The following is a 27,904-nucleotide window of genomic DNA, read 5'->3' as shown; positions in this document are numbered from 1 at the left end:
TGTTTGAGGCTGGGGGGTTTTGTGGTTTTAATTGGGTATTATTTGCTACTGCCTCGCTTTTTTTATAACAAAAGCGAACTTATAATTAGTTGCTGCAGTTACATGCAAAGAGATGTCAGTGCAAGTTATTTTCTGTCCTCTGCAGTAACTACTGTTCTAGGGTTGATGGTGTCATATGAAAAGTACTTATTTGGTCACATTTGCCATGTAGAATAGGGCAAAATAAATGTGTTCCCTTGTTTAGCAGGGCCCTCTAGAGGCTGAAGAAAATACTGTTTTCTTTAGAAGCTGGCAGTGGTTGAGTGGGAAGAAGAATAAATCTGATTGCTAATTTTTTAGTTGAAGGTTTACAATAGTTGATGCATGGTTATATTATTTTAGCAAATACTCATATTTGCTTAAGCTGGATATTATAGTCCATAAGTAGCTAGTCTACTTTTAAGGAGGAAGGAGGAAGGGGGAAGGCTACAAAGCAGGGATTTACTTAATCCTGTCCACAGAAAGTGATTTATAAATATTCAGTGAGAAGTAAAATCCTGTGCCTGCTGAAACTTCCATTTAAAAAAGTGTAAAAAAAAGGCAATTTATTTAAAAATGAAAACTCCCAATAAACCAAAATTGCTGCTAATGTGTATGTACTGGGATTTTTCTAGATGTGCAAGCATTCAAATTCTTTAATGTTTGTGCTAGTCAATGTCTGCTTTTACTTAGCAATTTTTTTTCCCCTCGTTTTAAAGAATAACAGAGTTGATGGGATATGAGCCAGAGGAACTCCTGGGTCGCTCAATCTATGAGTACTATCATGCGCTGGATTCTGATCATCTGACCAAAACACACCATGACAGTAAGTAAAAGACACATTTAAAGCCCTCCAGCTACAAGAGATGAGCTACAGCACCGGGGTAAAGCAACAGAAGAATGAGGGCTTTCTTTTAATTGCAGATATGGAACTGCAGTGAAATTACCTTAAAACAGTTTTTTTTTCTGCCTGTAATTAAAGTTGGTGTCCTTTCTGCTTTCAGTGTTCACCAAAGGGCAGGTGACAACAGGACAGTACAGAATGCTTGCTAAACAAGGTGGCTATGTCTGGGTTGAAACTCAAGCAACTGTTATATACAACACTAAGAATTCTCAGCCACAGTGCATAGTTTGTGTAAACTATGTGTTGAGGTAAGTTGAGTGTGCATTGCTGTTCTTTGTCATTATCTTTGCTGAAGACAAAGTCAGATTCTGATGGCACTGCATCCTTTCTCACTTTTTAAGAATGTGGTCTCCTGTTGAATGTGTTATGGTATGACTATTTCCTACTAATGAAACTTTGCTTAGAATACTGCCAGTCCTAAGATTAGGAATTGTATTTGAAAACAAAACACTTTTTTGATCTTGTAGTGTCAGCAGGAAGATCTCTGTAGGCAAACATACAGCAGAGGCTAGCTCTACGTTCTATTGCAATGGAAGTGAGAGAGTTGGTGTGTGTTCTAGACAGCACCCTAATTTTGCAGTCTGGAGCAGTTCATTTCACTAATAACTTTTAGTCGTGGACTCAGAGCAGCAGTAATGGTGTCTTTTTTTTTAATCCTATTTTTTTCCATAGAATTTCTTTTATAATTGAAAGCTTCGACTGAAAGCAGACTTGTTGACTTTTTCTGCAACTGTACAATAGTTCTAAATTAGTTTTTTGAAACTTCAGTGAATATACCAGTATCTATCTATCAACGTATTACACATTCATTTAAAAGTAACATTTTTTTTTCTTACTTTCTGAATGCTTTCAGAAAAGCACGTTTATTTTTGTGACTTTTTCTTGATGGCACCACAATTAGTACTTGCTTTATTTGTTACATTTGGGGAAAGAATGAGTAAGAAAAAAGACTTCTTAAAGCTCCTATCCTGGTGATTTTGTGGTGTGGGCAGTATTTTTTTATTATTATTTTTTAAATTTTTATTTCCAACTTACAAAACTGTTAACTCTGAATTTGTTCCTTTTAGCTGTTCTTTTAAGAGTTTTCTTCCTCTCTGTCTGACAGTGGAATTGTTCAGAAGGACTTGATTTTTTCCCTTGGACAAACTGAGTGTATGCTGAAACCAGTGGATTCTCCTGATATGAAAATGACCAAAATATTCAGCAAAGATGACTTGGAAGATACCAACAGCCTATTTGAAAAACTGAAGCAGGAACCAGATGCTTTAACTGTGCTGGCCCCAGCTGCTGGAGACACAATTATCTCTCTAGATTTCAGCAGTAATGGTGGGTGTGCGTTTAAGTTGGAGAGCATGCAAATTAGTGAAGTTAGTATTTTACAGTAAAAATAACCTCCCAGTATCACTTGCCTAGTGGTATGTCAGCTGCTGTTTGAATTTAATGAGGTCCGTAGACATGCACAGTATTGTTACTTAGGCTGATGGTTTCTTTTAATTTTTATAGAGTCTGATGAACAACAATGTGATGAAGTTCCTTTGTATAACGATGTAATGCTCCCCTCATCCAGTGAGAAATTGCAGAATATAAATATGGCAATGTCCCCACTACCTGCTTCTGAAACTACAAAGCCACTTCGTAGCAATGCTGATCCTGCACTAAATAGAGAAGTTGTATCAAAGCTGGAGCCAAACACAGAGCCACTCGAACTTTCTTTTACCATGCCTCAGGTGCAAGAGCAACCAACCAGCCCTTCTGATGCAAGTACCAGCCAAAGTTCACCTGAGGTTAGTTATGTAATTTGGATACACTGTCATTAAAATTTAAGTGCTGCTGGGGCTTGTGGAGCAAATCAGGTTAAGGATGTAGCCAGGACCTGAATTGAAAATTATTTCTATGGTGTGACTTAAGCTCATGCCATGATCTGAGGAAAAAGATCAATTTTGAAACCGAGTATTACCTTTTCAGCAAAGTGAGTCTTGCAAATGCTTGCAGTACTGCCTGATAGAGCAATCTCAAGTTCTTGTTTCTGTCTAGAAGAAAAAATGGCTCAAAGACAACTTCCCTAAACAGCAAATTAGATGTTACCTATTACTGTAGAGGCCACTTCTGAGTTCCAAAAAATTGTGTGCTTCCAGAGTGGAGTAAATTTGAATGTATAAATGTGTTTTCCTTTCCCATTAGAATTTTGTGTAAGTATAGTTTGGAATTAGCTTTCACATTAGAACATTTTTCAGAGAACCTGTAGATACAGTGCAAAATAATGTAATGGCAGAAACTTAAAACCGCACTTACAATGTTTTCACAGCCCAGTAGTCCCAACAACTACTGCTTTGATGTGGATAATGATATGGCTAATGAATTCAAACTGGAATTAGTGGAGAAACTCTTTGCAATAGATACAGAGGCAAAAAATCCATTCTCTACTCAGGTAATGTACACTAACTTAAAATTCTGTATAATCTTAATACTTAGTCTCTGTGCTTCTCTTAGAATGTCTTCAGGAACATCCTCTTCTATGTAACATTTTTGTTAAATGGCAAAAAAATATTGTAAGGATTTGATAAAGGGAAAAGCCTTAATGAAGCCATGAAGTCACAGCTGAGATGTTCTTACATATTTATAATTTTTACCTCTTGTCTTTTCCAGGAAACTGATTTAGATCTGGAGATGTTGGCTCCTTATATACCAATGGATGATGACTTCCAGTTGCGATCCTTCGATCAGCTGTCTCCACTGGAAAGCAGTTCTTCTGGCTCTCAGAATGCAGCCACCATTACCATATTTCAGCAGACTCAGACACCATCAAGTACTGCTGATGACATAAAACCAGTGACGGAACGTGTGGATGATGTGAAGACGCTAATTGTTCCTTCATCTCCTGTTCACATAATCAATGAAACGAGTAGTGCCCCGGGATCGCCTTACAGTGGGAACAGGAGTCGAACTGCATCTCCAATCAGAGCAGGAAAAGGAACATCAGATCAGACAGAAAAATCTTGTCCTGGAGCACCCGGTTTGCTAACAGTCACTCTGAATAAAAGGTATTTTAAAAGCGAAGCTTAAACCCTAGTATCTGTTGAAGAAATTAGATGTATTACACATTTAAATCCCACCAACTGTTATATGTTGCCTTTGGCATTCTATTTCGAAGTAGAAATCAATACGTTTAAATTTAGACACTTGAAACCAGTTTAGTATGGTTTATAGTAAGTTTCCCTAAAGTTAATTTTGCAGTAGCTTTTACATAAACATCTGATTTAATAGGCAGCTACTGTATACAGACTCTTACATATAAATTTTGTTCTGCTCTTGTATCTGATGTGCAGCCTTTTTAAAAGAGCACAGTAGGCAATTTACAAGTAGTTATGTACACACTATTTCTGGTGCTTTTCTTGTCCACTTTATGAGGTAAGAGGTGACTGCAGTCTGTGTGCTGCATTTATTGTGTTTGAAATTAGCCGTATTTCATAATGATGGACTGTGGCATATGTAGTAGATATTTTTCACAATAGAAAACTCTACGAAGTCAAACATCAGAATTCTGATCTATAGAACACTTTTCTGTACATAGAATATTCAGAATAGACTTTTCCTCACTCACCCTTCCCTCCTTTCTGCTGAAAGTGAATTGCTGAACTTTTGCGCTTTTTTTCCTGCAAAGACTATAATTTTTATTATAATTCATTCTGAGCTTCATAGCAAGATGAAAAGCTAATATTTGCTATGCTCATACACAGTGATTGTTGAAATGAGTTGATTATGAAAGAAAAGTAGTATAGTTCATAAATTCAGTTCTGTAATGTTGTATGTGTGTCCACGAAAGAAAAATGGCTTGAGGATAGTAGAAACGTCTTAACAGCCTGAATCAATTTTTCTTAGATCTACTGCAATGGATGAAGAACTAAATCCAAAGATGCTAGCTTTGCATAATGCTCAGAGAAAACGAAAAATGGAACATGATGGTTCACTTTTTCAGGCAGTTGGAATTGTGAGTTTTGTTTTACCATTTTAAAATATTCACTTTTAACCTTGCAATTTTTGAAATGAGGCACCAGTTCAGACTCCTGATTTTTAGTTCTTGGTATGCAGTGGAATCTTGGGATCAGAGAAAATTGCTTGGTAGTGAAATTCCCATGTATATACAGGTACTCTGATTTTTAGTTCTCTTTTACTATCAGCTGTTTCAACAGTACCCTCTAAACCTAAGCACATTTCTTGATTAGGTAGGAAATATATTTGTGCGTATTCTACTGAAGAACAGATATGTTCACAGAAGAGTAAGACATGACATTTAAATGTGAAATTGCCAGATTTCACCTTTGAATTCAAACTCGATTTCATATTTGTCAATACTGGAGGAAGTGTTCTTATGCTTCTTTCTATGCTTTCATTTTTTTTCATTGAGTCTTACGTTCTTTTATTTGATCACATAACAAGACCATCTGAACCATAAAGGAATAGAATTAATATAACCTAGCACATACATATAACTACTGCTTCCATTACATGCACACTTTCTGTAGTGTTAAGTGTGCGTGATTGTGAGTAGCTCATCATTGTCTGTTCTAGCTATTCAAAAGAAACCTTGGTATTCTTAGGTTTGTGTCACTTAATTGGGGCTATCTAGGTTATTTTCTCCAAGGGTATTTTGTCTCCGTAATCTTTGTCTCTTACTGTCAGTTCTCTTAGTATTTTGAAATCTTGAGCTTTGCCATTACATACTATTATCTCTCTTTCTGCCTTCATTGCAAATTCCCACTTGTCTTAAGTTTTGTACAGTTAATTCTTAGTTCCTCTACTGCAAGGTAGTCTTTGAGATTCTTTGTTTCTCCAGCAATCCATCTCCTAGGGGTAATAATCTGTCATGTGCAGGATGATTTTTCTTTTGAACTATGAATTATTCCTGTATTGGCATTCTGGTTTGGGCATGAGACAAATTACTGTATACTGGTTTTATCATTTTTTTTGTCCTCCAGAAGAGCTAAGAACTTTTGTATGTCCATTTTAATTCTATGAGGCAAGCAGACTTTAAAACAATCATACTATTGATTTCATTTGCTAAATGTTTTGCACTTTTATGCATGTTATTCTTTGCTTCCAGTAGCTCTGTAACATTCACAGCTCTGCAAGATACTTTATTGCCTTCCATTGCCTTTTTCTCATGTGATGGTGCTACAGCTGTCCTTAAATACTCAGAGTAGCCTGAGTTGTCATTAAGTACACAGAAAACAAGCAGTTCTGCATTAACTGCTGTAATAGTGTTCAGGCTTTTATGCTTAATGCTTAAAGGTTCAGACTTCATCCTTCACTAAATATTTTTCTTTTTTCTGTGTTTGAAATAAGTGTTGCAAATGTCGACTGTTTCTGCACAGTCAGAAGCTGAATTTTCCATGTAGCTGGGTCTTAGTGATATTATTTCAAGCAGATACAAGAAGATACGAGCTATATTTTTCTTAATATGAAGGCTGTATTGCATTCACAGTAAAAACAAGACCAAAAAATCCAAAACAAACAAGAAACCAAACAAAAAACCCCAGCAACCATGCAGGTGGACCAACCTTACTATGAAATGCAACTTCTAAGTCAAAGTTGTTTAGCTTCTATTATACAACTGTCCTTTTGAGTTACATGGATGCTTTATAACCTGAAAACATATGTTCTTTGCTATTTTAAGTGTTCAGGATAATGGCAGTGTTCTGAAATACCTTTTCCTCTTTTAGCAGCAGTCAGTACTACTAACAAGACAAAACTTTGCAGATTCCACTACTTTTGCTAATAAATTTGATACTAAGATGGTGTGTTTTCCTTCCATCCTATCTGTTTCATTGGCAGCTTCTTCTTACTTACACTAATCATATGGAACCTTTAAAAGCTTTCTAATCGCCATATCTTCTGTACTGCTGTCAAAACAATATGCTAAGGAGCTGTATCTGTGGTATAATGGCTTAGGACTGCATTCCCTTTGCTTGGCTCAGACGGCTTGGTGGCAGTAACTGGAGTGCAAGCAGAATTTATGTCTTAAATTTAGATAGAATCGACTTACCAAGGTTCCTGAATCTCCTGTCTACGCTATTAACTACAGTGTAGGAAACCATTAGAGACTTCAGTGAAAACCTGATGCTTACTCACACAAGAGCAGTGGCAATTAAATGGGTGTGTATGTGTACAGGAACATGCTAATCCTAAGCATGGTAACCGATCATAACCAGGATTTAGTAATTGTTTTCTGTAAGGGAAGCAAGGTCTTTGAAATCTGATTCAGTTTTCTTTTAAATAATTCTCAAGGCTACTGTACTTGGAAATGTATTTCTCCCCAAGTTCTGAATGAAGTCCACTTTAAATTATAACAATGCCTACACTAGTAATTAGTGACAGGAACTGTTAGTTTGGAAGAGGGACGTGGAGGGCTACAAAGATACAGTATTCAGTAAAGAAGATTTATTTTATTCCTTTCTAGGGGTCTTTATTCCAGCAGACAGGTGACCGTGGAGGAAATGCATCACTTGCTTGGAAACGTGTGAAGGGATGCAAAACAAATGGCCATAATGGAGTGGAGCAAAAGACAATCATTCTACTATCAACTGGTCAGTCTCTCCTTTTAAATACCTAGAGGGGGGCAGAGGGGGTTGTGTGAAAGAGAACTGAGTGACAAAAGCATACCCAAACTTACCTCCTTTATGAAGAATTGCGGAGAAAAAGTTGAAAGTGGTGAATAAAGTGCACTTTTTCTCCTTCCCCTCCCTCTTTAGACATAGCGAGTAAACTTCTAGGGCAGTCGATGGATGAAAGTGGGCTACCCCAACTCACGAGTTACGATTGTGAAGTAAACGCTCCCATACAAGGCAACAGAAACCTGCTACAGGGTGAAGAACTGCTCAGAGCTCTGGATCAAGTTAACTGAGCTTTCACAATACTTGTTCCTTTTTTGGACACTGGTGAATCATCACCTAAAGCAGTCTATTTATATTTTCTATATCTGATTTTAGAAGCCTGGCTACAGTACTGCACTAATTCAGTTAGTTCAGTTTTGATCCCCTTTCTACTTATTTTTGACAGTCTTTTTAATATGTTCTTTATGTAACAATAACTCAAAACTATAGTGCATTTTTATAATTCTTTGGTACATACACTTTTAAGTCCATTACATTTAAAACACTCTTGCAATAGCAACTTTGAAATATGCACCTGATCTAAAAAAATATAAATATTTATTTTTTGGCTGGGGAGTTGGTCACCAAAACTTAGTAGTAAAATGTCAACACAGGAAAAACTGGCAGTACTTCCACCCTGCTTTTCATAGGTAGTTGGAAGACTTGTGTTCTCTTACTCTTTATGTTCAAATAAGTTTTTTATTTTAATAGTTTTTATAAGAAACAACAATGCTTTGCAGCGGTGCATTGTAGCCACAATCGCACAATATATTTTCTTAAAAAATACCAGCAGTTCCTCATGCAATATATTCTGCATTTATAAAAACTAGTTTTTAAGAAGAATCCTCTTTTGTTTGCCTATGAAATCATATTTAAACCTGGATTATGTCATTATTTTAGTCATGTTGTAATATAAATTGTTCTTAAATGCTGTCTTATGCTTTTGACTTAAATGAGTGTGGTTAGTCAAAGGAAAGGCTTTATCTGGAAAGGGCTAGCAGCATTTTATTTGGATTCACTCTCAATTTAGGAAAGTTTGATGTTATTAAAGTAGTCATTTTGCCAGCTTAAAAAAAAAAATATCCCCTGCCTGTAGCTGTTGAAGTTAATGCTAATATTGTGTATGATCTTAAATCTAAATGTTCAGCTTACCCTGTGTGGTATAGGTGATATTTCAAGCAGATTGTAAAACATCTTGCATTGTTAGCAAAGTTTTATCTAGTACATCATTGAGTTGCTCAATATCTTGATGTTTTGGTTTTATGCACCTTGTTGCTATTAACATCCATATGTTTTCATGTAGATTTCAATAACTTGAATATATTTAGCAGCCTTTTTATTTAGAAATACATAGTTGTCACAAACATCTTAATTTCCTTATATGTACTGTACAAAACCTTCATTCACTCATTCTTTTGCTCTTTGTGGTTGGATCTAACACTAACTGTATTGTTTTCTTACATCAATAAACTATATGTGGACCAGGCCCCCTTGGGGAGTGTGTTATCTGAGAGAAATAAGATAATTTATATTTTTGTTAGTGGTTATTGTTCATCCGTGTTTCCTTTTTAAATTAGAGTTGATTGGAAATCACTGCTCCCTTATTTTGATTGTAACATCTCTGTGTTAATTATTTGAGCCTATTCAGTACTTAAGTCTCCTAGACAGTGTTGTACTACCGCTCACCAAAGATGTTTAACTTTTAAATCTGTTATCACACCAGTTAGCAAACTTTAAAGTGAGGAGACAGCATATTTGTGTTACTGCAGAGTGGAAAGATTCTTCCTTGTGAACAGCTTAAAGGCTTGTCTCTGGAAGCTTTATCAAGGTAACACTGGAAAGCAGGAAAAAGTAAAATTCACGGGACTGATCAGGTAAAGATAAATTTTTATTTTTTTTTTATTTTTTTATTTTTTTTTTTTTTTCTTCTCACAAAACTGCATGATTACAAAATTAAGCTGGTGCTTGATAAGCTTGTTCTGCATTCTTGTGCTCTTGACTCATAACTTTAACTAGGTGACTTGTCATTTTGTTGCCATAAACCACACTACTACTGATAGAACCTTGTCATGTGTAAGTATGGTCAAGATAATTGTGCATTCTTCAATCTACTTTAAAAACTATCTCAATGTAAGACATCACATCACAAGAATGATTTTGGTTTTATTTTGAAACTTTGCCTTCATTAGACTCTTGCAATCAATATAAAAGTACATAAGCTTTAACCTGTTTTCTACAAATCAGTGTTTCACGAAAATGAGCAGTTTTGAAACTAAAACAACTGTATTAAACTAAATGTAGACTATCAGCTACCAGCTTAAAGTAAAAGATAAGGCACTAGTAGCAGAAGATGGCTGCATACTTAAGTTTTGAGTAGAAGTTGCACATAGAGGAGAAAGCATGTAGGTGCACTAAGCCAGAGTTGAAGCTTCATGCAGGCAACATTTGAATATATATATATATATATATATATATATATATACACCTGCTGCTGAATACTACAGATTTTTAATGCAACCTTTAAGTGTACAAAGCTTATAAAGTTCTTTGGATGAAAGCAGCAGAGCTACTGTGTCCCTGCTGCGTAAGGTCTTGGAGATGATGTTCTATCAGCAATTAAAAGGTTTTACCAGTGAAGTTGCTAAAGGCTTAGGGTAAAGAACCTGCTGGTATGGGCATCCCTTCCGCTCAGCTCAATGTGGATTGATGTGATGCTTCTGTGAGATAGGAGAGTCTTGATATGTGTGAAAGGTTCAAGTGGGTTCTGCTTTTCTTACTGCCCCAGCAAGCTTTAAGCTGCATTGGTGGGTTTTCCATTTCCATCTTCCAAGAGAAACTTCATACCATCGTGCTTGAAGTTCTTTTGCTACTCTCTTGACCTTGTTTTGGAGCAGCCTGACTTGTTTGGATCTCTCAGTTCCTCTTCAGTGTATTTTAAGAGGGCAGTAAGTTTTCATAAAGAAAATCCATGTTAAAGAGAGGAGGAAACTTATGTGACCTACATGATTTATGGTTATGTGCCTGCTGGAATCATCTCTGGTCTCAATGAGAGCAGCTCTGTATTTAAATGAGCCATGTTTCATCTAAGAATCTTCCCAACTCTCACATTTTTTCAATTATACATAATAAGGCATAGCATTTTGTTCTTACTGTCCATGTAAAAGTGACTGAAACAAGCAGTTAATGGCATGAACTGCAGTAGCTGTACTGTTTACTTCATTGTTTTGTTTACAAAGAAAACCAACCACCAAAAGTCCCAAAGACACTAAAGAACATATGGAAAAGTAACAGTAATTGCTCTGGGCTCATAAGAGCTTTGCTAAATGCATCTGGAATTTCACAGAATCTAGTAGGACACCTTCTAGCTGCCTTGTTTTAATTTTTTATGTATTTTTTTCTTAGACTCTCAGAATGCATGATCTGATTCTAAACCTACTTTGGAGGACAATCTTCCTGGTCCAGTGGAGGGTGTCCCTGCCTATGGCAGGGGGTTTGGAACTAGATCATTTTAAGGTCCCTTCCAACCCAAACCATTCTATGATAATACATTACTTTCTAAATCTTTTCTTAGGGATTTTGAATAATTTCTTTGCTGACTTGCTATCTTTTTTAAATGTCGAGACAGTACATGAGAGCGTTTGTTCTTTGTCAGTAAAGAACTGTAGGTGGATACAGTGCTTCATTCTGCATATGAAACATCCTCAATTATCATTTCCACATAAAGTGAGGAGATTGTAACAAAGTCAGCTTCCGGAAGATTATTGTCACTGTAGTAGTAGTCAAGCCCTGATGGCTTTGTTAAAAGAAAGGAATTTTAAAACTAGTACTTATGGTATCATTCATTCCCTTACCTGAAAGTAGTTATTAACTACAGCTGCAGCTTCCAAGAAGTCACTGAAGTCTGCTGCCCAGTAACTTGATCTCAGGTGTAATATACTGAATACATTAAGGAGTCCAAAGTACACCTTTCTAACAAACATACCTCCCTCCTGTGTAGTGAGAAAGGCTTGGACTGTGCTGATCTTTGAAAACCTTCAGGTGAAATGGAAAGAAATTGCTATTAAGTTTCCTTTCCTGTGTGTCTCTGTTCACATGTTAAACTCTTCCTAAGTAATTACTGCATTAAAGAACAAGTTAAGGCCTTTACCTGTAACACTGGTTACAATTTAAAAGATTTCAAAGGTTATATTAGATGAATTGATTAGCCCTGCTTCCACTGAAATACAGCTTAAAAAAGTCTGATCATTACAGGTTAAGATACTGTATATTTAATAGTTTGGGGGTTTTTTTTGGGTTTGTTTTTTTTTTTTTTTTCATTATTTGAAAAAGCTGTTAAATTAAACAGCTAGCCAGTGGCAGTGAAAAGCAGAGATGTGGGCTGTCTGACCAGTACCTGTTGGCAAGCTTTCTTCCCCACTTCCACTGTGGACTGTTCTCCCTGATGAACAGAGCAGTGGAAGCTGGGAAGTGTGAGTGCCCTGCCACTGTCAACCATCTGCTCCCAGCCTGCTTATTAGCTGCTACTGAACCCAACACAGATCTTCCACAAAGGTCACTGCACTTAAGCACATTATTCAGATGAATTGCCAGCATGAAAATAAACATTTCACAGGCCAAGAGTACTTTATAAGAAGACCATTTCCATAGTAATTCCCAGGAGTTAGGTATCCAGCTTTCATTAAAAGTACCATTAGCAATTACAGGGACTTGACTCCCTGGAATGCTCCGTTCTGGAGAACTGTGATTATGTTTTTATTTTTGATCCAAATTGCAGAAATTAGTTGTCATTTTCATTCTGCTTCCCTGTTTACCTTGAGCAAGTTACCAAAAATTAAAAGAGTTTGCTACTGGATTTATACAGTGTGGTAGACTTTGTGAATAATAGCAGTATTCTCTCATGAAGAAGTGGTATATTTTAATGGAATTCTTTTTTGGAGCCAAGTACAACATATTGCAATTGATATTTCTCTTGAAACATTTTGATGTACTTGTGACTGTATTTCTTTTTGATTGTGTAACAGTATAAAATTCAATAAAAGAGAGGGTTTGTTTCTAATTTGTGACATCTGTGATCTGTCTGTTCATCCCTTATCCCTGTTCTAAAAGATTATGGCAGATGGCAAAAACCACTTCAAAAAAAGTGAACTAAAACCCACTATGCAGCATAACTAAGACTCCTTGCATGCTTGAGGTCTTACTAATGAAGTCAGAAACTTTAACACTAAGCACAGGTGGTCTGTTTTCCAAAAGTATTTACAAATTCTGTCTTGACTTTACAGCTGAATCCTATTCACACTGAATCAGAATCACCTAGGTTAGAAAAGACCTTTAAGCTCATCAAGTCCAACCTTTACCCCAGGACTGCCAAGATCACCACTAAACCATGTCACTAGGGGCTTCATCTACACATTTTTTTGAACACTTCCAGGGATGGTATAGAATCATAGAACATTGGACACAATGGTTATCCCACCTGAATTAAGTAGACTACATGCATGAACTAAAGAGGCCTCTGAGTAATCACATAAAAAAAAAATGCTGTTAGGAACAAAACAGGAACTACTTTGAATCCAAGGTGCTGTCTCCAGGTGAGTTCACTTGTTCTCAGTACATGCAAATAACTTCATGAGAACTTGTGACTCCTGCTGCCTTGTTAAATCAATAGTGCTTCTTATTGCACACATTAAAAGTCTTTGGCAACATTTGTGCTTTGTTGGGAAGTCTGAAAGCAAAAGGCAAGTGCCAGTGCTGTCACAGTAGAGTACGATCCTGTTACTTGGTGTTAATAATAGGCTTGTACATACAGAAGTTTGAATATACTATTTAATAAAATGTATCCATGATTTATTTTCATGAGAATACATGAAAATCTGATTTTAATGCTTTCAATTTGAAAAGGGGTAGAATACAACCATACAAGATATTAAAAAAAAAGAAAAAAGTTGTCTTATGCAATGTGCCTTTAGAGAACACCCTGGTATTTATACCTATGCAGGATAAAATGGCTTTTTAACTTGCAACTTATAAGCTAGGAATTAATAGAGGAAACAGGACTTCATCCTTTAGGAGTTAAATAAGAATACAAAGAAGATACAGTAACCAGCACCTCCTTATATCATCTGATTTTTCTTGGGTTTTTGAGTTGTTTTTTTTTTTTGTTAGGAAGGTGATGTATTAAGAATTAAAATGTATTAATGAGAAAATGAAGGAGCACTAGATGAAAACACACAATTTATCAAGAAGAGTAGAATATTAACCTAAAAATTGACACTATTTCATTATATACACCATAGAAATGGAATTCTACGAAGAGACCTTGTTGCTTTTATTTTTTTATTTATCTGCATTTTCATTCTCTTACTGCACACATTACCATATGGGCACAATAGCCTCATCCTTACTGTATCTTACATCATCTTACACAATGACAGCGTCATGACATGCAGCCTCATCTGCTTTAGAAAAACTAAGACATTTCCATCTAGTATTTCTTGAAACATCATCTCTGAGAAATCACAATACTCACTGCATGCTTAAAGTACAAAAATCAGAAAGCACACTGAAGCCTTACACATTCAGCATCACTCCAGAGCCAAGCTCCTCCACTCCTTTTACACTAAGGGATAGCTCCTGTAACTACATGGGGCTTGGCTTGACCCGTAAGCAATGACAAACTCGCTCCATGACATGTCAATTATTAACCTGCTTGTGCTTTTAATCCATGAGTCCATTGCAGAAGGAGTATGTTATAACTGTTTTCAGCGTTGGCATTCTCTTTCAAAATCAGTACAATCTGTTGAAGACAGGGTCACGTACTGGATGAACAGGGTCACTGCCCCGTGTCTCTTAAGTATTAATCCAAATGAGAGATGAAAATGTCTTTTCAGAGAAAAGCCAACCCAAAATCCAGCAGGTGCAGCTCTTCCTTCCCTGCAGCTGCTAAAACCTGTCCAGTTCATGTGCAACAGCTCTACTAACGCTCCTATAATCATCAGTGACAATCAGTGGTGCTCAAGCGCAACGGCTGTTTAGCTGATAGCCATTCATTTCCTCCTCATCTACAAAGGCTCTGCTGGAGGTTATATTCCAGCAACCTTGTGGGAAATATAATAAATATGGAAAGATGGTTTTGTGTCTGATGCATTGTGGAAGCTACTGTCACTGTAGGAGCTTATAGCTTTTAGGAGCTACCTTGGACTCAATTAGTTGATACTAATGGTGAATTGGAGAACACCACGGTAGCAGAGCCAACAGAATTTAAAATCCATTTTGTAGTGCACGGTTATTTAGGAAAGCGAAACGTGAGGTTTTGACCTGATCACATTGGGAAACTCCTGCAGGTTTAAATACCCCGAGGGCAGCACGCAGCGCACCATCCCGTACATTCCCTACTTTATCTACATGCCGTTTCCACCCGCCGAGGTTCCCTCAGCGCAAGGACAAACTCCCACGAACCCAGCTCACAGCCCGCCTCATCCCGCGGGAGCAGACCCGCTCTCCCCACAGGTGCCGCCGTCGCTAAGCTCCGCTCCCACGGGAGCGGACCGCAGGCTGTCCACAGCCCGTCTCCGGCCAAGCCCCGGCCGTAGCGGCGATTCCGCCCGCGGGCGCCTACCTTGGCAACAACGTCCTGAAACCGGAGTCCCGTCCCCGAACCCCCATGGGAACTGCTAGAGGGCTGCGGGGCTTCCCCAGTGAAGACAGCACCGAAACCCGGCTCCCCCAGAACACGCATCTCTGCCGCGCCGGGGCTCGCCCGCCTCGCCGATGCCGCAAGTCCGTACTCACTCGGGGCGCGAGGGCTCTCCAGCGCTCCGCTCCTGTCCGCAGCCGCTTCGGCCGCCGCTCGCCCCTACGTGCGCGGGGCACTAGAGTCCCCCCGCCCGCCCCGCGCCGCCGGCGAGGCCGCACCCACCCACCCTACGTGCGGCTCGGCAGCCGCGGCCCCCTCCCCGCCCGCCCGTCTCGCCCCGGCCGCCTACGTGTGTCCGTGCATGCGAGGAGCGGCATGCTGCCCTCAGCGCAGGGGGGGCGGCCACCGGCAGATCCGCTCCCCGCCGCGCCCGCTCAGGCGGAAACGCGGCTTCCAGCAGCCGCCGAGCCCTGCGGGCAGCGCCGGGAGGCGGGCGGCCACCGCACCGGCCCTCGGCAGCAGGGCGCAAGCAGGCCGGCAGCAGGACTTCGTGAGCACATCTGCTCGGGAGACTGGCGGCGCCTCACGTTCACACAGCCGCGAAGCGAGGGCGCACCGCGGCCCTGCCCAGCCCCTCTGCTCCTGGGCCTGCCGCGCTGCGGGACGGCCAGCTCCCTGCGCCGCTTCCGCGGGGACAGCGGCGGAACCCGCCGGCATCCCCAGGCTCCCTGTGGCTGTTGTACAGCGGTGGCTCCTGACCAAACCCCCGCATCTCCCCGGGCTGCTCCCGACTACACCCCGGGGCCAGCTGGGAGGAACGCTGGTCAAATGAACCTCTGGGCATCCGGGCCGCCCGCCGCAGCAGGCGCGAAGTGGATATCCGAGGCGGAAAAGCCCCTGCCACTCACGGAGGAGCAGCGGCAGCGGGCTGCGCTCATGCGCGGGAAAGCTGCGCAGGCGCGCTGAGGAGGTGCTGTGTGGCAGCGCGGCGGCGGGATGAGCTCGGTGCCGGGGCTGCAGGTGGACTGCGAGGAGCTGCTCGGTGCCTTCCAGGAAGCTGATACTGTCCGGTTCGAGCGCTTCGCTGAGCTGTGGCGGGAACGCCGCTTTCACACCATCTTCTAGTGAGTGAGGAGGCCGGTGGGCCCACTTGTCCCCGGGCCGCCTCCGCCGCGGCCTGCCCTCTGCGAGCCGCCCTTAGAGGCACCGGGTCCGGTCGCCCCTTCGGGCCCTCTGCCCGTTCCCCGCCTCAGGAAGCTCTTCCTCTCCCTCCCAAAGCGCACAGCTTTCCAGTGCTGAGTTTGCCCTGGGATAGTAATGAGGACCGTGAAGTGGTGTGCTGGGGAGCCAGGTTTCCTTTCAGGCATGGCGTTTGGGAAAGGTTTGCTTGGCTGGTGTGTAGGTAAATGGCAGTGAAACATCAGTCCCTGTGTGATACTTAAAACCAGATATTAGCTGAATTTATTTTGTACATTAGTAATGCATGACTTGGATACTGCCATCTAGGAGATTGATGTAATCCTCATGAGATTAAAAAATGATTGGTGGATGTTGCGTTTTTCACTTTAAATCTAATTTAGCACAGAGAATTTTATGCAGTACTGTGTGAGAGCTTAAGGGCTGGTTGTCTTTCAAGACTTCCCAGGACTTTGGTCCTACGATAATATATTTTAAAATACCTAAGGTATGTTTCTGCAATTTTCTGTATTTTCTGAAACCTGCGCTTTTATATTTACTTGCTTTAACTTGCTTCCCTTTTATTTAATTTAGTGGTAGAATAAGAGCTTTGGAGAGGAATAAGCTCACAAAGAAGACTTTAGAAGTGGCACAGCAGTACTTCTTGCCCCCGTACGCTTTCCAGATTCGAGTTGGTGCTCTGTACCTTTTGTATGGGCTTTATAGTACACAGCTTTGTCAGCCAAAACAGAAGGTAACTATTCTTGATGTTTTATTCTCAGGAGTTACTAGGTATAAGATACATGGTATGCCTCTGTCTACTTTGTCATTATAAATGGGCAGAGCATTTCCTCTTGCTTTTTTAAAATAAAAATATTTGGAAACATGGTCCCTTTGGAAAAGGTAGCCTTTCAGACACCTTTGGGCTTGAGAACTTAATGGGGTGGTGACTAAAATATTGCTTATGCCTACTAAATTGTAGCTGTGGTCTCAGATATCTTGTTTACCAGATAGGAAGCTGTTCTCTGTTAGGAAATGAAGACTACTAGCTTTCAAAATGGGGACAGAGGATGTGCTCATCAGCTGTACAATGAACACCATTGCAGCCCCAGTTATTCTTCAGAATTTCAACATAATGAGGACTGGCTGAATTTTTTCCAGAAGTGGAATTCATAAATAGGTTGAAAGTGTGAATGGCTAAACAACATGCCTCCTTGCTGCTTTTAGGACAGGAGACCAGTATGTAAAGGAGTTGGAAACCGTGTAAGAAGTGGTTTACTTAGAAACCGTGTGATGCATGTTGAGCACATGTGCACAGTTGAGTCCAGATTCTTTAAGTAAGAAATTGAAGTTTAAGTAGTCTACAGGGATACCATTATGCCTCATATCTTGATTTCAGAGAAGTCAGTACCTTTTATGGAGATGAATTTAGGCAATTTTTAAAACCACTACTGTATACCAACTAGTAGAGAGTATAGGAGTTATTAAAGAAGCTAACAGAGACTAAAAATGAAGTGGTTAGAGTAGATGTGAGAGGAACAAAAGCATGAAATAATGGAGAGATACTTTTATGAGCATTTCAGTGGCAGCAAACCATGGTACAAGTATTGCTTCCTAGTGTATGGGAGTCTCTTTCCTAGGTGTGTATTGTTTTTCAGACACTTCAGAATGTGAAGAATTAACTTTTTCAAGTGTAAAAAAGGGCTTGTGTTACATGTCACTGTTGAAGATATAGACAGAATATTTAATATATCAGTATAATAAGCTTATCTACATAACATCTTGATAATAATAACAAATGTTATAGTAGGATCCTTTCTGTAGTTCTGTGATCATATGACATGCTACACCCTGGACATCCAGGCATTGTGTATACTATAGCATGATCACAGTTGTCAGCTGGATTAATTTTTATTAGTTGAAATATGCAGGTAGGTATGATAATATGTAACTGTTCTGTTGCAGATCAGAATCGCGCTCAAGGATTGGCCTGAAATCCATAAATTTCAACAGGATCTGATAAACTCCCAACATTATGACGCAGCATACATTTTTAGGGCGCTGCGACTTGCCAGAGCATTCCATTTCACAGCAATGCCAAAGCTTGTGAGTTATTACATTTATTAAATTAATGACTTAATTTTTTTAATACAATATCTTTAGCTTTCAATGGCTAACAATTCAGTAACACTCATATTTAGTTTAGCTTTAAGGCTATGTTGAAATGTAATGTCTTGCTTTACGTAGCTGGGTATGTGATGTGAAGCTTGGAGGATGTTTGCATGTAGCATGCTTCTCACCTGAAAGTATTTTTTCGGTATCTAATGTTCTTACTATAATTGAGATGTCTTACCATTAGTGGAAGTGAGTCTGAGTGCTGGGTTACATTATTGACTAGGGAATCTTTTTTTTTAAATGCTGACTCCAAGCACTTGACAGTAAAGCTGTATATTACTGCTGATGAGATGGTTTTATGCCCTTCAGCGTTTCTTGATTGTTGGATATGCAGTAAGGATTTTCAAGAGGAGGTGGCATTTTCAGTCTGCTTTTAGGTTACTAAATATTATCTTTTGTTTTAGCTAAACTACAGAACTAAGAAGAAGATTCAGGAAAATGAATTTAAAGAAGAATTTAAGGAGCCAAGTAGCAGAGTAAACAGCCTTATCACTAATGATGTATTGGAGGTACATACTTTTAAACTAAGATTAATCAGTGGGGCTTGTTTTGTTTTTCTGATGTTGTCCAAGAGGAGCAGCTTCTCTAATTAGCACAGTCTTGTTCTTTGTAAACCTTATGGAATGCAGACTAGGGTAATAGCCTTAAATTTTATAAAAAATGGAGTAATTCAAGCCAGGTATAAGTTCTTCTATTGCTCGTTATTACTCAATAATAGATTTTTGTTTACAGGTTTTTTGAGTTGCTGCTACCAGGTGCTATCAGTAAGGTTGACTGCAGTGGTACAAAAATCAGTAGTCTGGGAGACAGCAGGGTGAGAAGACCTGCTTCCTCGAAAGGAGGAAGTAATATACTTCCTCAGAGATGAAAATAGACTACCATATCAGAGTGAATCCTCTGTGAGCGCCGATCCTGAGTATCACTGATACTTCCTTGTCAGTTTGAGTAATGCAAGATACTCTTCAGTGCTAGGTAGCAGTATTGTTAGGCTCCCTAAAACTGATCTAAGCAGAATCTGTTTCTAATACTCTTTCTAGTTCATTGGTGTATTTAGAATGGTTTGTATAAACCTGGTTTCATTCTTTGAGGACTAATACTACTTTATTGCTGGAATAATTTTTTTTTTCCCCCTGAAAAAAGCTTCTCTCTTATTTTTAGGAATTGATGAATATTCATGACCACTATCAGAAAATGAAGTGTGTCATTTCAGCTGACAAATCCCAGCCAGACAAGGCCCTGAGCTTGATAAAAGATGATTTTGTAGCTACTCTTAAAAATATAACCTTGGAACATCAGGAATGGCAGCAGAACAGAATGGTAGGTAATACCAACCATTATTCTGTGGCGGCTTAACAGATTGTGTGAACATAACAGCTGTCTTTCTTAGTGTAATTACCTATGAGCATACTTTGCAAATCTCAGACTTAAGTAGAAGGAACTGTAACACTGAAGACATGGAATGAGTAAAGCCCTAGGCAGAGTTATGGTATGGTGTGAAGGATGTGGAATATGGTACTGCCTCCATATTAATGTAAATGATTGCTGAGAGATAAGCCCTGGAAGATGTGACTTATGGGTGGTATTAGAATTACCTCTGTAACACTTACTCTTGAATCAAGGATAGGCCATAGCGTAAGATCAATGAAGAAAATGGACGTGTATGTAAATATTTGTTTAGTTTTTCACAGGTCTTGGATTTTAGCTGTCTTGTATATGACAGACATTTAAAAAAAACCCATTTCTTTTCCTCCCCCCAGAAATTATTCCTAAATGCTAAGGAAACTGATGAAATGCTAAATAAAAAGGAAGAAGGGAATCTGCTAGAATCAGAGGTAAGAAAAATTAACTAGTTTGCTATGATGTGCAAGGCAGATCTGATAGTTTTTTACTTCAAATCACAGGCTAAGCAGTGGATGTTAGGGCTTGAGTGTCAAAGTAACTTCCCAGGAATAGCTAATGGGGCTGTTTGGTTTTTCTTATTTGGTTGGTTTTGTTTTTAAATCAGATTGTTTTCTGTTAATCTTTGAACATTCACTGCTGTGATAGCTCTTAGATGATCATAGTAAAAAATCCCTTTCACATAAGGAGGGAAAGAGCTTCATGTTCTCGGTCAAACTCTTTATGGTTCCTGCAGTTTCAAATAAATGCTGTACCCATGGGGGTTTTCTTATGTTATAGAATTATGTCTCTTCTTGTACTTAGCTGCTTATTTCAATTTTGAATTTAAGTAAGATGTGAAGTTTTAAGTCTGATTTACTTCTCTTGGGCTTTGTAACAGCAAAGACAATCAAAATTATGCTCTTTTTTATGAAGTTTGAAATATATTTGTTATTTATTAAAGTAACAGTTTGGTAGCATTCTAATAACATAGAACTAGTTACAGAATAACAGTGGTAGTGAGATATTGTTGAAGTGATTGATGTGGAATTTCATTTAAATATTGCTATAATAAGTGTTAAAACTTTCTGACTGATCTCTTGTTTCTTTGCAGGGCTCTGAAAGAGCAAATGCTTTGGCTAGGATCAAATACAAGTCTTATTCGGCGGTTGTTGAGGTTGGTGCAAAATTTGAGGATTGGGGTGTATTTGTTTTAAATTGGTATGTAATGAATTATTACATTAATGACTTACCATTTTAAATAAAATTTACTTTAAATGTAAATGCTGGATTAGAAAGGAATGAGTTAAAATTATGCTCTTTAATTCAACCTTTGAATGTTCTAGTTTTCCTAAAACATAGGGGAAACTTGAAGCTCTTATTATTCCTGTTAGATTTATGGTAACAGTGCAGATATGGTCTATGCTTGGGGAGTTTTAATTTACAAGGTATCTTTTAATGTCTATGCTCTGTTTAAGTAGATGGAATTTCAAGTAGATGGAATAAAAATACTTACAAGTTTAATCGCTCAAATTCCTTGAAGCTTAGACATGGGAATCTCCAAAGCTGCTTGTGAAAATGGATCTTGGGGTTTTAAAGTCAGTTGGAAGTTCTTGGAAACATTGTGTCCTGGGTTCAGCTGTAACAATTATTTTTCTCCTCCTTAGTAGCTGGTGCAGTACAGTTATTTTTTCAATAATTGCTACTTGAAAAATACTGTTGATTTGTCTTTTTTGTATCAGGCCTGTGAGAAACATCAAAACTTTGCTTGTTGATTAAAATCTTATATTGAAAAATGCACTACTAAATGAAACCGAGCTCTTGAATGTATAACAGGCAGTTTTCTAGGCACCTAAGCAAAATATGACAGTAAGGAGGCTTTATGGTGCAACGGTTTTCAGAGGTGTTCCTTTTGCTTGCACGCAGCAGTGTCCAACATAGTGTAGGCTGATGCCAACAGAGAGTGGTTTGAAAAGAAATGAATGTTTCATTGCCTGAATTTAAGTGATAACACCCATTAAATCATAGAAGCCCATTGCCTTGTTAAAACTGAAGAACAGTAACTGGTGGCAATCCACCCACACACCTTCAATCCCTTCCTCCACCCTGACATGGAAGTTGTTGCTGATATGTAAAGTACTGGGTGACATACAAAAAAGCTAAACTTCTACAGCCAGATATTACTGTATCATTCATATGTATGTTTTTGGATTTTAGGCTTCCAAATCCAGAAGACATCGACAAGTAAAATTGGAATCTTCTGAATCAGGATCGAATTATGGGAAATCTCCAAGCCGAAGTAAAAAAAACAGTAGGAGACCACAGGTAGCAAGGAAAAGAGATTCTTTGGGAATCAAAGGTATTTCTCCATTGCATTTGTGAACCTGGAGCAACTATAAAAGTTTATCCATTGCTTTGCTAGCTGAGGTAGCTGGGTTAAATTTTACTGTTGATTAGTAGAGGTAGAAGATTAAAGAAATATTTTGTTATACCAGTATGTAACGGAAATTTGTTTTCCATAGTCTGGTTAGGTTTCTACCTAACAATGTGATTACATGCAGTTTGTTGTTAATCTGTAGTCTCTCTCATACACTCCTGCTAATTTTTTCTCTGGAAAGGCTTGACCTTGGAGAAGCGTGTTCTGTGTGGCAGTGTCTAAATATTTCCTATTGCCATATAACAGACATATTAGAGGTTGATATATGTCAGTTTCTTCTTCTGACAGATAGCTTCTCCTTTTGAAGCTATCTTTTTGAGGAAAATCAGCCTATCTGGTAATTTTCATATTATTCTAATAGTTCATACTATTTTAATGAAATCCAAAGTAAATCTTGCCTGTTTCTATTCTGTTTGTGACCTCTTGAAGGAATATTCTCTAATACTTCTGAAAATTATATTGATGTCTTAATGACAATGATTGCTTTGTAAGACTAGTACATCAGTATAGTCTTACACTATCACATCCGTCATTCTCCTTCCATCTATTTATCTTGTCCTTTTGTTAGTGAAATTTTTAGTCCTTCCATATGAACACAAATCTTTTGTCAATAACTCATGTAGTTTCAAAACTCTCTTCCAATTGTTTCCTTAATCCCAGTATTGCAATTATTACATTATAATAGTTCCAGACTTGTCTAGTTTATAGCTAGACTTAACTTTTACCTTCTTGACAGAAGTGGTTTTTATACACCCATGACTTGTTTCTTATTTGATTCTCTTCTGTAATTCTGGTCTTTTTGGTTTTGTGTTGTTTTTTTTTCTTATGAGCATTGTAATTTTAGCTAGGAATAAAAACAATTTTAAGGAGCAGACTTTTTAAAAACAGCTTTTAAAGTGATAGAAGCTGTTCTACCATATAAGTTTTTACTTATTAAAGTTTAAATGAAATTGAACAGCAAAATAGTTTTGAATGAACTTTATTTTGAACACAGGGATTTCATTTCAAAGTTCCAGACTCTCTCCTGACTTGCTTAGCTTCTCCTAAAAAAAAAACTCACTGAGAAAATAAATCCCTCTTCAGATGTGAGCATTACACAATGTTGCCTTTGCTTCGTTCTAAAACAATAGATGAAGTGTTGAAGCGGAATAAGGCATTTTGAATTATCTCTGCACTGAGTTGGTGATTAATACACTTTACACTTATAGTGTTAATTCCTTTTTATTGGAGGTTTCTTTAGGGAGCTGTATGATGGTGCTGTGACACATAGGTGTTTCTCTACAGCCTTTGACTAGAAAGTCAAGAGAGGAGCAAGTGAGCAATCTTTTAACTGCTCCACCTGAGATGTAGAAGCAAAAAAAGATGACAGTTCTTCCTGAATATTTGTCTGCAGGTGAAATGCAAGTGGCAAAGGAAACTGTTACTCAGCATATTGGGATGCCTATAATCACAGAAGAAAACTCAGATGAGGAAGGTACAGTGATTGAAATTCTAACAAAACCAGTGACTTGGGTTTTAATAGTTCTCTGCATTCTATATTCTTTTGAAACTAAAGTTGGTATTTTGGACCATGTGTGGCTGCCGTGCAAAATCTGTATTAGTTTTAGCCTGTAAATTGTAGCATGAAAATTGAAGCTTTGATTTGAGTCTTTGTGCATTCACATGGTGGCAAAATCCCTAGAGTCATGTTTTTTGACATAGATTTCAGTATAGCGCGTTAAAAGTGGCCCAGTTAAAAGAAGATTCACTCTTCTGTAATAAAGTCTGTCTTGAAATGTTCCCAGGTATAGGGAAAAGTGGGGTTTGTTTGGTCATTCTCCCACTCACAGAAGATACCTGATCTAGTAGCTCTGGGAATTTATGTAACCTGCCTCTCAACCTTCAACTCTGTGGAACTGAAGGAACATTGAAATTTCCCCTCTAGCTTTCATTTCAGCTGGGCAGTGCTTCAAGGATTATGTTCCAGTAGACATGTACAGTAACAGTGTCCTCTGCTGTATTAGAAGTTGTCTGACATAGTTGGGATGAGATTTTGGGGACTGCAGCAGAAAAGTGGATGATTTTTCTATCACTCACGTTACTAGAAATAATGTGATTTTTATTTGGAAGCAATGGTAAAGCAGGTTTCTCAAAGCTGATGGTGGAGCTGGTCTGAGAAGCATCAAATGCATGTAGTACAAATTGAGGTTTTAGAAGCTTCAGGGTCTGTTCTCAGTATTGCTTGAGGAGAACATAAGCACCATGGAACAGATGCTGCATCCTCCTTATCTTGATGTACCTTATTTAGCAGTGCTCTGGGAAGAGCCAGGGTACTGCTTTGCTGCCATGTCTCAAAGATGGGTAGTGTTCCTGGGAGAGTAGCTGGCCAGCTGAAGGCGTGATTTCTGCTGGCAGTTCTGGGTGGTCTAAGACTGGCTTAGTCTTGCTTACAGAGTGGAAGGCAGATTTGATAGACCAGAGGTTCTGGTTCTTAACCTGAAAGAGTAGGGTTTACTTAGGTTATGTAAAGTGGGGGGCAAAGAGTTAGTAACAACTTCTGGAAATCTTTAAGGACATAGGTAAGTGCAAGGAGTATATCTTTTGGAGTTAATTTACTATCCAAAATTTTATGTAATGGAAGGATATTTCGTACAAGGAAGCATAATCCTGATTAAAATACATTTGTAGTGAGGTAGCACATTTACATTTTTGCTTTTTAAAAGCAGAAGTGTGCTTTGTAATACTGAAACAAGACTGCATTATCTGATCACCTTACTTGTAGACAATGTGAATTCATTCAATTTTAAATGATCAGATTGAAGTCACAATGGTGCATTTAGCATTTAATATCGTACTTTATTTACTTACTTATCCTTCAGGATGTTGTGGACAAAAAGTTTCTTACGTTTTCTATTTCTCAGAAAATTCCGAGGCATTAAAAATACCCCTGAGCAATCTGTTAAAGTATTCTGTGCTTAATCTTGTTAGTATTCAATTTGACAAACTCGCAATGAAATCTTGAAGGTGTTTATGAGAAGCAGAAAGCTGTGAAGGTTGAGTAACTTTTGAAGTACAGTATTTGTTTATCAGTGGAATTGTAATTGACACTTTGAATGATAGTGTGCTGTATAATCCAGTAAGATTTTTTTTTTTCATATTTAAAACAATGGGGAAAGGAATTGGGAGGGGATCTCAAGAGCTCATCTAATTAATTTCCTTTGCTGGGCAGAGTTAATATTACTTTAATAATTCCTGTGAAGGAAGACAGATTGAAAAGCTTGTCAGAAAATCTCTGTATTTCCTTTCAGAAGTATCTCTTCCCAAGAAGAAAAGAAGATGTTAGAGGATCCAGTTGGAGAAGCGCTAATGTTAATTTTAATGACAAAATGTTAATGTCAGAGGTAACACAAAGTGCTTGTTTTGGATGTCTTTGAATGTACAACAAAAGTGTCGGCCCAAAACTACAGGTGATGCTGGAATACTGGTAACGAGTGGCCTACTTTAGCTGCCTCTTGGTACAGCCTCTGGTGCCTTTGTTCACCTGGTGAATGCTTCTTTTGGGAAACAAAGTTGCTGTGCTCTGTTTGAGATTGAAAGAGAACATGGTTTCTTGTTGTATTTAGTTTGTACAATGTCAGTTACTGCTTGGAACTCATGTTGATCTGAAATGATGGGTTTAGCCGAGACTGTAAAAGAACAGCTCACAGTATTGCCCCAAATGAGACATTTGTAATCTTTTGTCTGTGAGCATAAAATTAAGGTTATTGACTGTTGAAAATTAGTACAATAAATTATTTTTCCACAGTTTACTTGCTCCATTTTATAGTGTGTAACTTCAGCAATGTTTATTGTGATTTGATTCCACAGGTGCAGGAAATGGACTTGGTCTTTTATTGTACTCTGTCTCCAGCAGATCTGGAATCATTGTGTATTCAAATAAAGAAATGTAAAGTGTATTTATTGATTCTGCAGATGACCCTAAGCTGTACATGGCTGGGATTGGAATTCAAAATGATCTTTGTAAACTGGAGAGTCATGGAAGAAGCTGATGCTTGTGTTTTTCTGTTGCGAGCTTAAACTCGTTCTGCTTCTATGCATTTCTGTTCCTATTTTTTGGCAAGCAAATACAAGAAACATGAAGAGACCTGTTAAAGAAAACTTAACCAGACTTTCTTGGTCAGTATTTTCTGCTCATCTTAATGCCGTAAGGATCCTGTTGGTAATACTGTGTTTGTCAGTTTTGTCAATTTCAGCTGCTGCTTTGGGTGTGGGTATAGAGGAAGCTTTCCAGTGTCCTCACGTTGCAGGGAATGGATAGCAGGAGAGGTGTAATAGTGGAGCAATGTGATGATAAGATGCAGTGGAGCATTTGAATCTCTTCCTGGCTAAGGTACAGATGGAGAGTTCTTTCTAGCAGATAGTGGGACTACAGCTTCAAATGCATAATTTCTTGTGAGTTTCTTTACTTTGGAAATTGCTTAAGGATGAAGTTTACAGCACCAATCCTCTTCTGCTGTTTCTAGGCACCAAGGTTAAGCTAGGTCTTCCAGCTACATGATACTGTGTTTTTCCCTTGAAGAGAAACTTGAAAGTGACTTCTCTTTTTCTGTTTTCCTCCAACTTGCAGGTATCTTTCTCAAAGAAGCTAAAGATGAAACACAGCTACAAAAAATTCTTTTTTACTTTCTTGACAGGTTATTTTCAACTAAATTCCCTGCACACACTTCTAAAAATTATTCACAAATCCACATTGGAAGCATGCAAAGGCTTGACTAGGCTCAAAGATGGGTGTCGTGTTGTAATTATGAAAGCAAGCATTCTTTAATTTGTTTATAAAATTACACAGATGTAAAATGGAAGTTATGCTTAAGGATAGACTTAGAACCGCTGACTATATGCAGTGGTAATAGTTCAAAATGGTAATCCTGAGAATTTAGAGGCAGCTGTAAGCAAAGTTTCATAATGCTGGTGTAATCTTAAAAATAAATCCCTTGTGTAGTCTGATGGGCAATTACAGACTTTTACAAACAGGACTTCCTAAATGCTTAATTTGAAGCAAGCAGGCTGTCATTAAAAAACAAACAAACAAAACTACCTCTCCCCCCAAAAAAGTAAATCTGGACTTCCAAGAATACTGTTCTCTAGGTTCTAACTTCTCTTCTTGTTGTAGCCTCAAGGTTGCAGCCTTGAAGGCTGCAAGGAAACTTTGTCTGTAAGGCCAGCCTAACTTCTGGCTGATATGGTGGTTGGAAGTAAGGCAATGTGACAATGTGTATCTGGATGTTGTTACAGTGTTCGTAAATGAATTAGAGACATACGATTTGGCTGAAACATCTTTGAGATGGATATGCAACTGAGCGAAGAGTTACATTCATTGCTTTGGCAAAGCTAAAGGATCCTCCAAGTGGAGGTTTGAGCTACTGCTATGCAATGTTGACAAGTACAGTGTGGGTGATGAAAAGCAGAATAAACTTAAAACACTTATGGGTGACACCAGTTTAGAAACTGTTTAAGTAGAAGACATTTTCCAGTCTAATTTTTATTCTTATAATGGG

The 27,904-nt window shown here is 38.5% G+C and overlaps 2 protein-coding genes across 6 annotated transcripts in view; both read left to right on the top strand.

Annotated features, from left to right (window-relative positions):
• HIF1A (hypoxia inducible factor 1 subunit alpha) overlaps window positions 1-12,605 on the top strand; it is a 31,131-nt gene extending 18,526 nt beyond the window's left edge. The window contains exons 7-15 of one of the 2 annotated variants that reach the window (XM_080617525.1): window positions 738-844; window positions 1,023-1,170; window positions 2,028-2,248; window positions 2,426-2,706; window positions 3,228-3,350; window positions 3,569-3,963; window positions 4,802-4,910; window positions 7,380-7,506; window positions 7,672-12,605. In XM_080617525.1, coding sequence (XP_080473651.1) covers window positions 738-844; window positions 1,023-1,170; window positions 2,028-2,248; window positions 2,426-2,706; window positions 3,228-3,350; window positions 3,569-3,963; window positions 4,802-4,910; window positions 7,380-7,506; window positions 7,672-7,823 — 1,663 coding nt within the window. In that variant the 3' untranslated portion in view covers window positions 7,824-12,605. The remainder of the gene's footprint in view (window positions 1-737; window positions 845-1,022; window positions 1,171-2,027; window positions 2,249-2,425; window positions 2,707-3,227; window positions 3,351-3,568; window positions 3,964-4,801; window positions 4,911-7,379; window positions 7,507-7,671) is intronic. The other variant, XM_080617526.1, reaches the window with a different exon arrangement.
• A 3,588-nt stretch (window positions 12,606-16,193) lies between these two features.
• Window positions 16,194-26,041, top strand: SNAPC1 (small nuclear RNA activating complex polypeptide 1). 4 transcript variants are annotated; one of them, XM_080619221.1, is made up of 10 exons: window positions 16,194-16,329; window positions 16,976-17,135; window positions 18,347-18,487; window positions 18,961-19,065; window positions 19,715-19,873; window positions 20,314-20,388; window positions 21,048-21,110; window positions 22,151-22,292; window positions 23,764-23,844; window positions 25,661-26,041. In XM_080619221.1, the coding sequence occupies exons 1-10, from the start codon at window positions 16,202-16,204 to the stop codon at window positions 25,690-25,692; spliced, it is 1,086 nt and encodes a 361-aa protein (XP_080475347.1). In that variant the 5' UTR covers window positions 16,194-16,201; the 3' UTR covers window positions 25,693-26,041. The 4 variants fall into 4 exon arrangements, 3 of the variants coding, with proteins under 3 accessions (XP_080475347.1, XP_080475346.1, XP_080475348.1); XM_080619220.1 differs by having other exon boundaries at window positions 25,658-26,041; XR_013956993.1 differs by lacking the exon at window positions 25,661-26,041 and having other exon boundaries at window positions 21,048-21,154; window positions 23,764-23,835.
• The last annotated feature ends 1,863 nt before the right edge of the window (window positions 26,042-27,904 follow it).

Source organism: Psittacula echo (genome assembly GCF_963264785.1).
Source record: "Psittacula echo genome assembly, chromosome: 5".
Taxonomy (NCBI): Eukaryota; Metazoa; Chordata; class Aves; order Psittaciformes; family Psittacidae; genus Psittacula; species Psittacula echo.
Note: the sequence above shows the minus strand (reverse complement) of the source record. Positions and strands in the feature narration are given on the sequence as shown.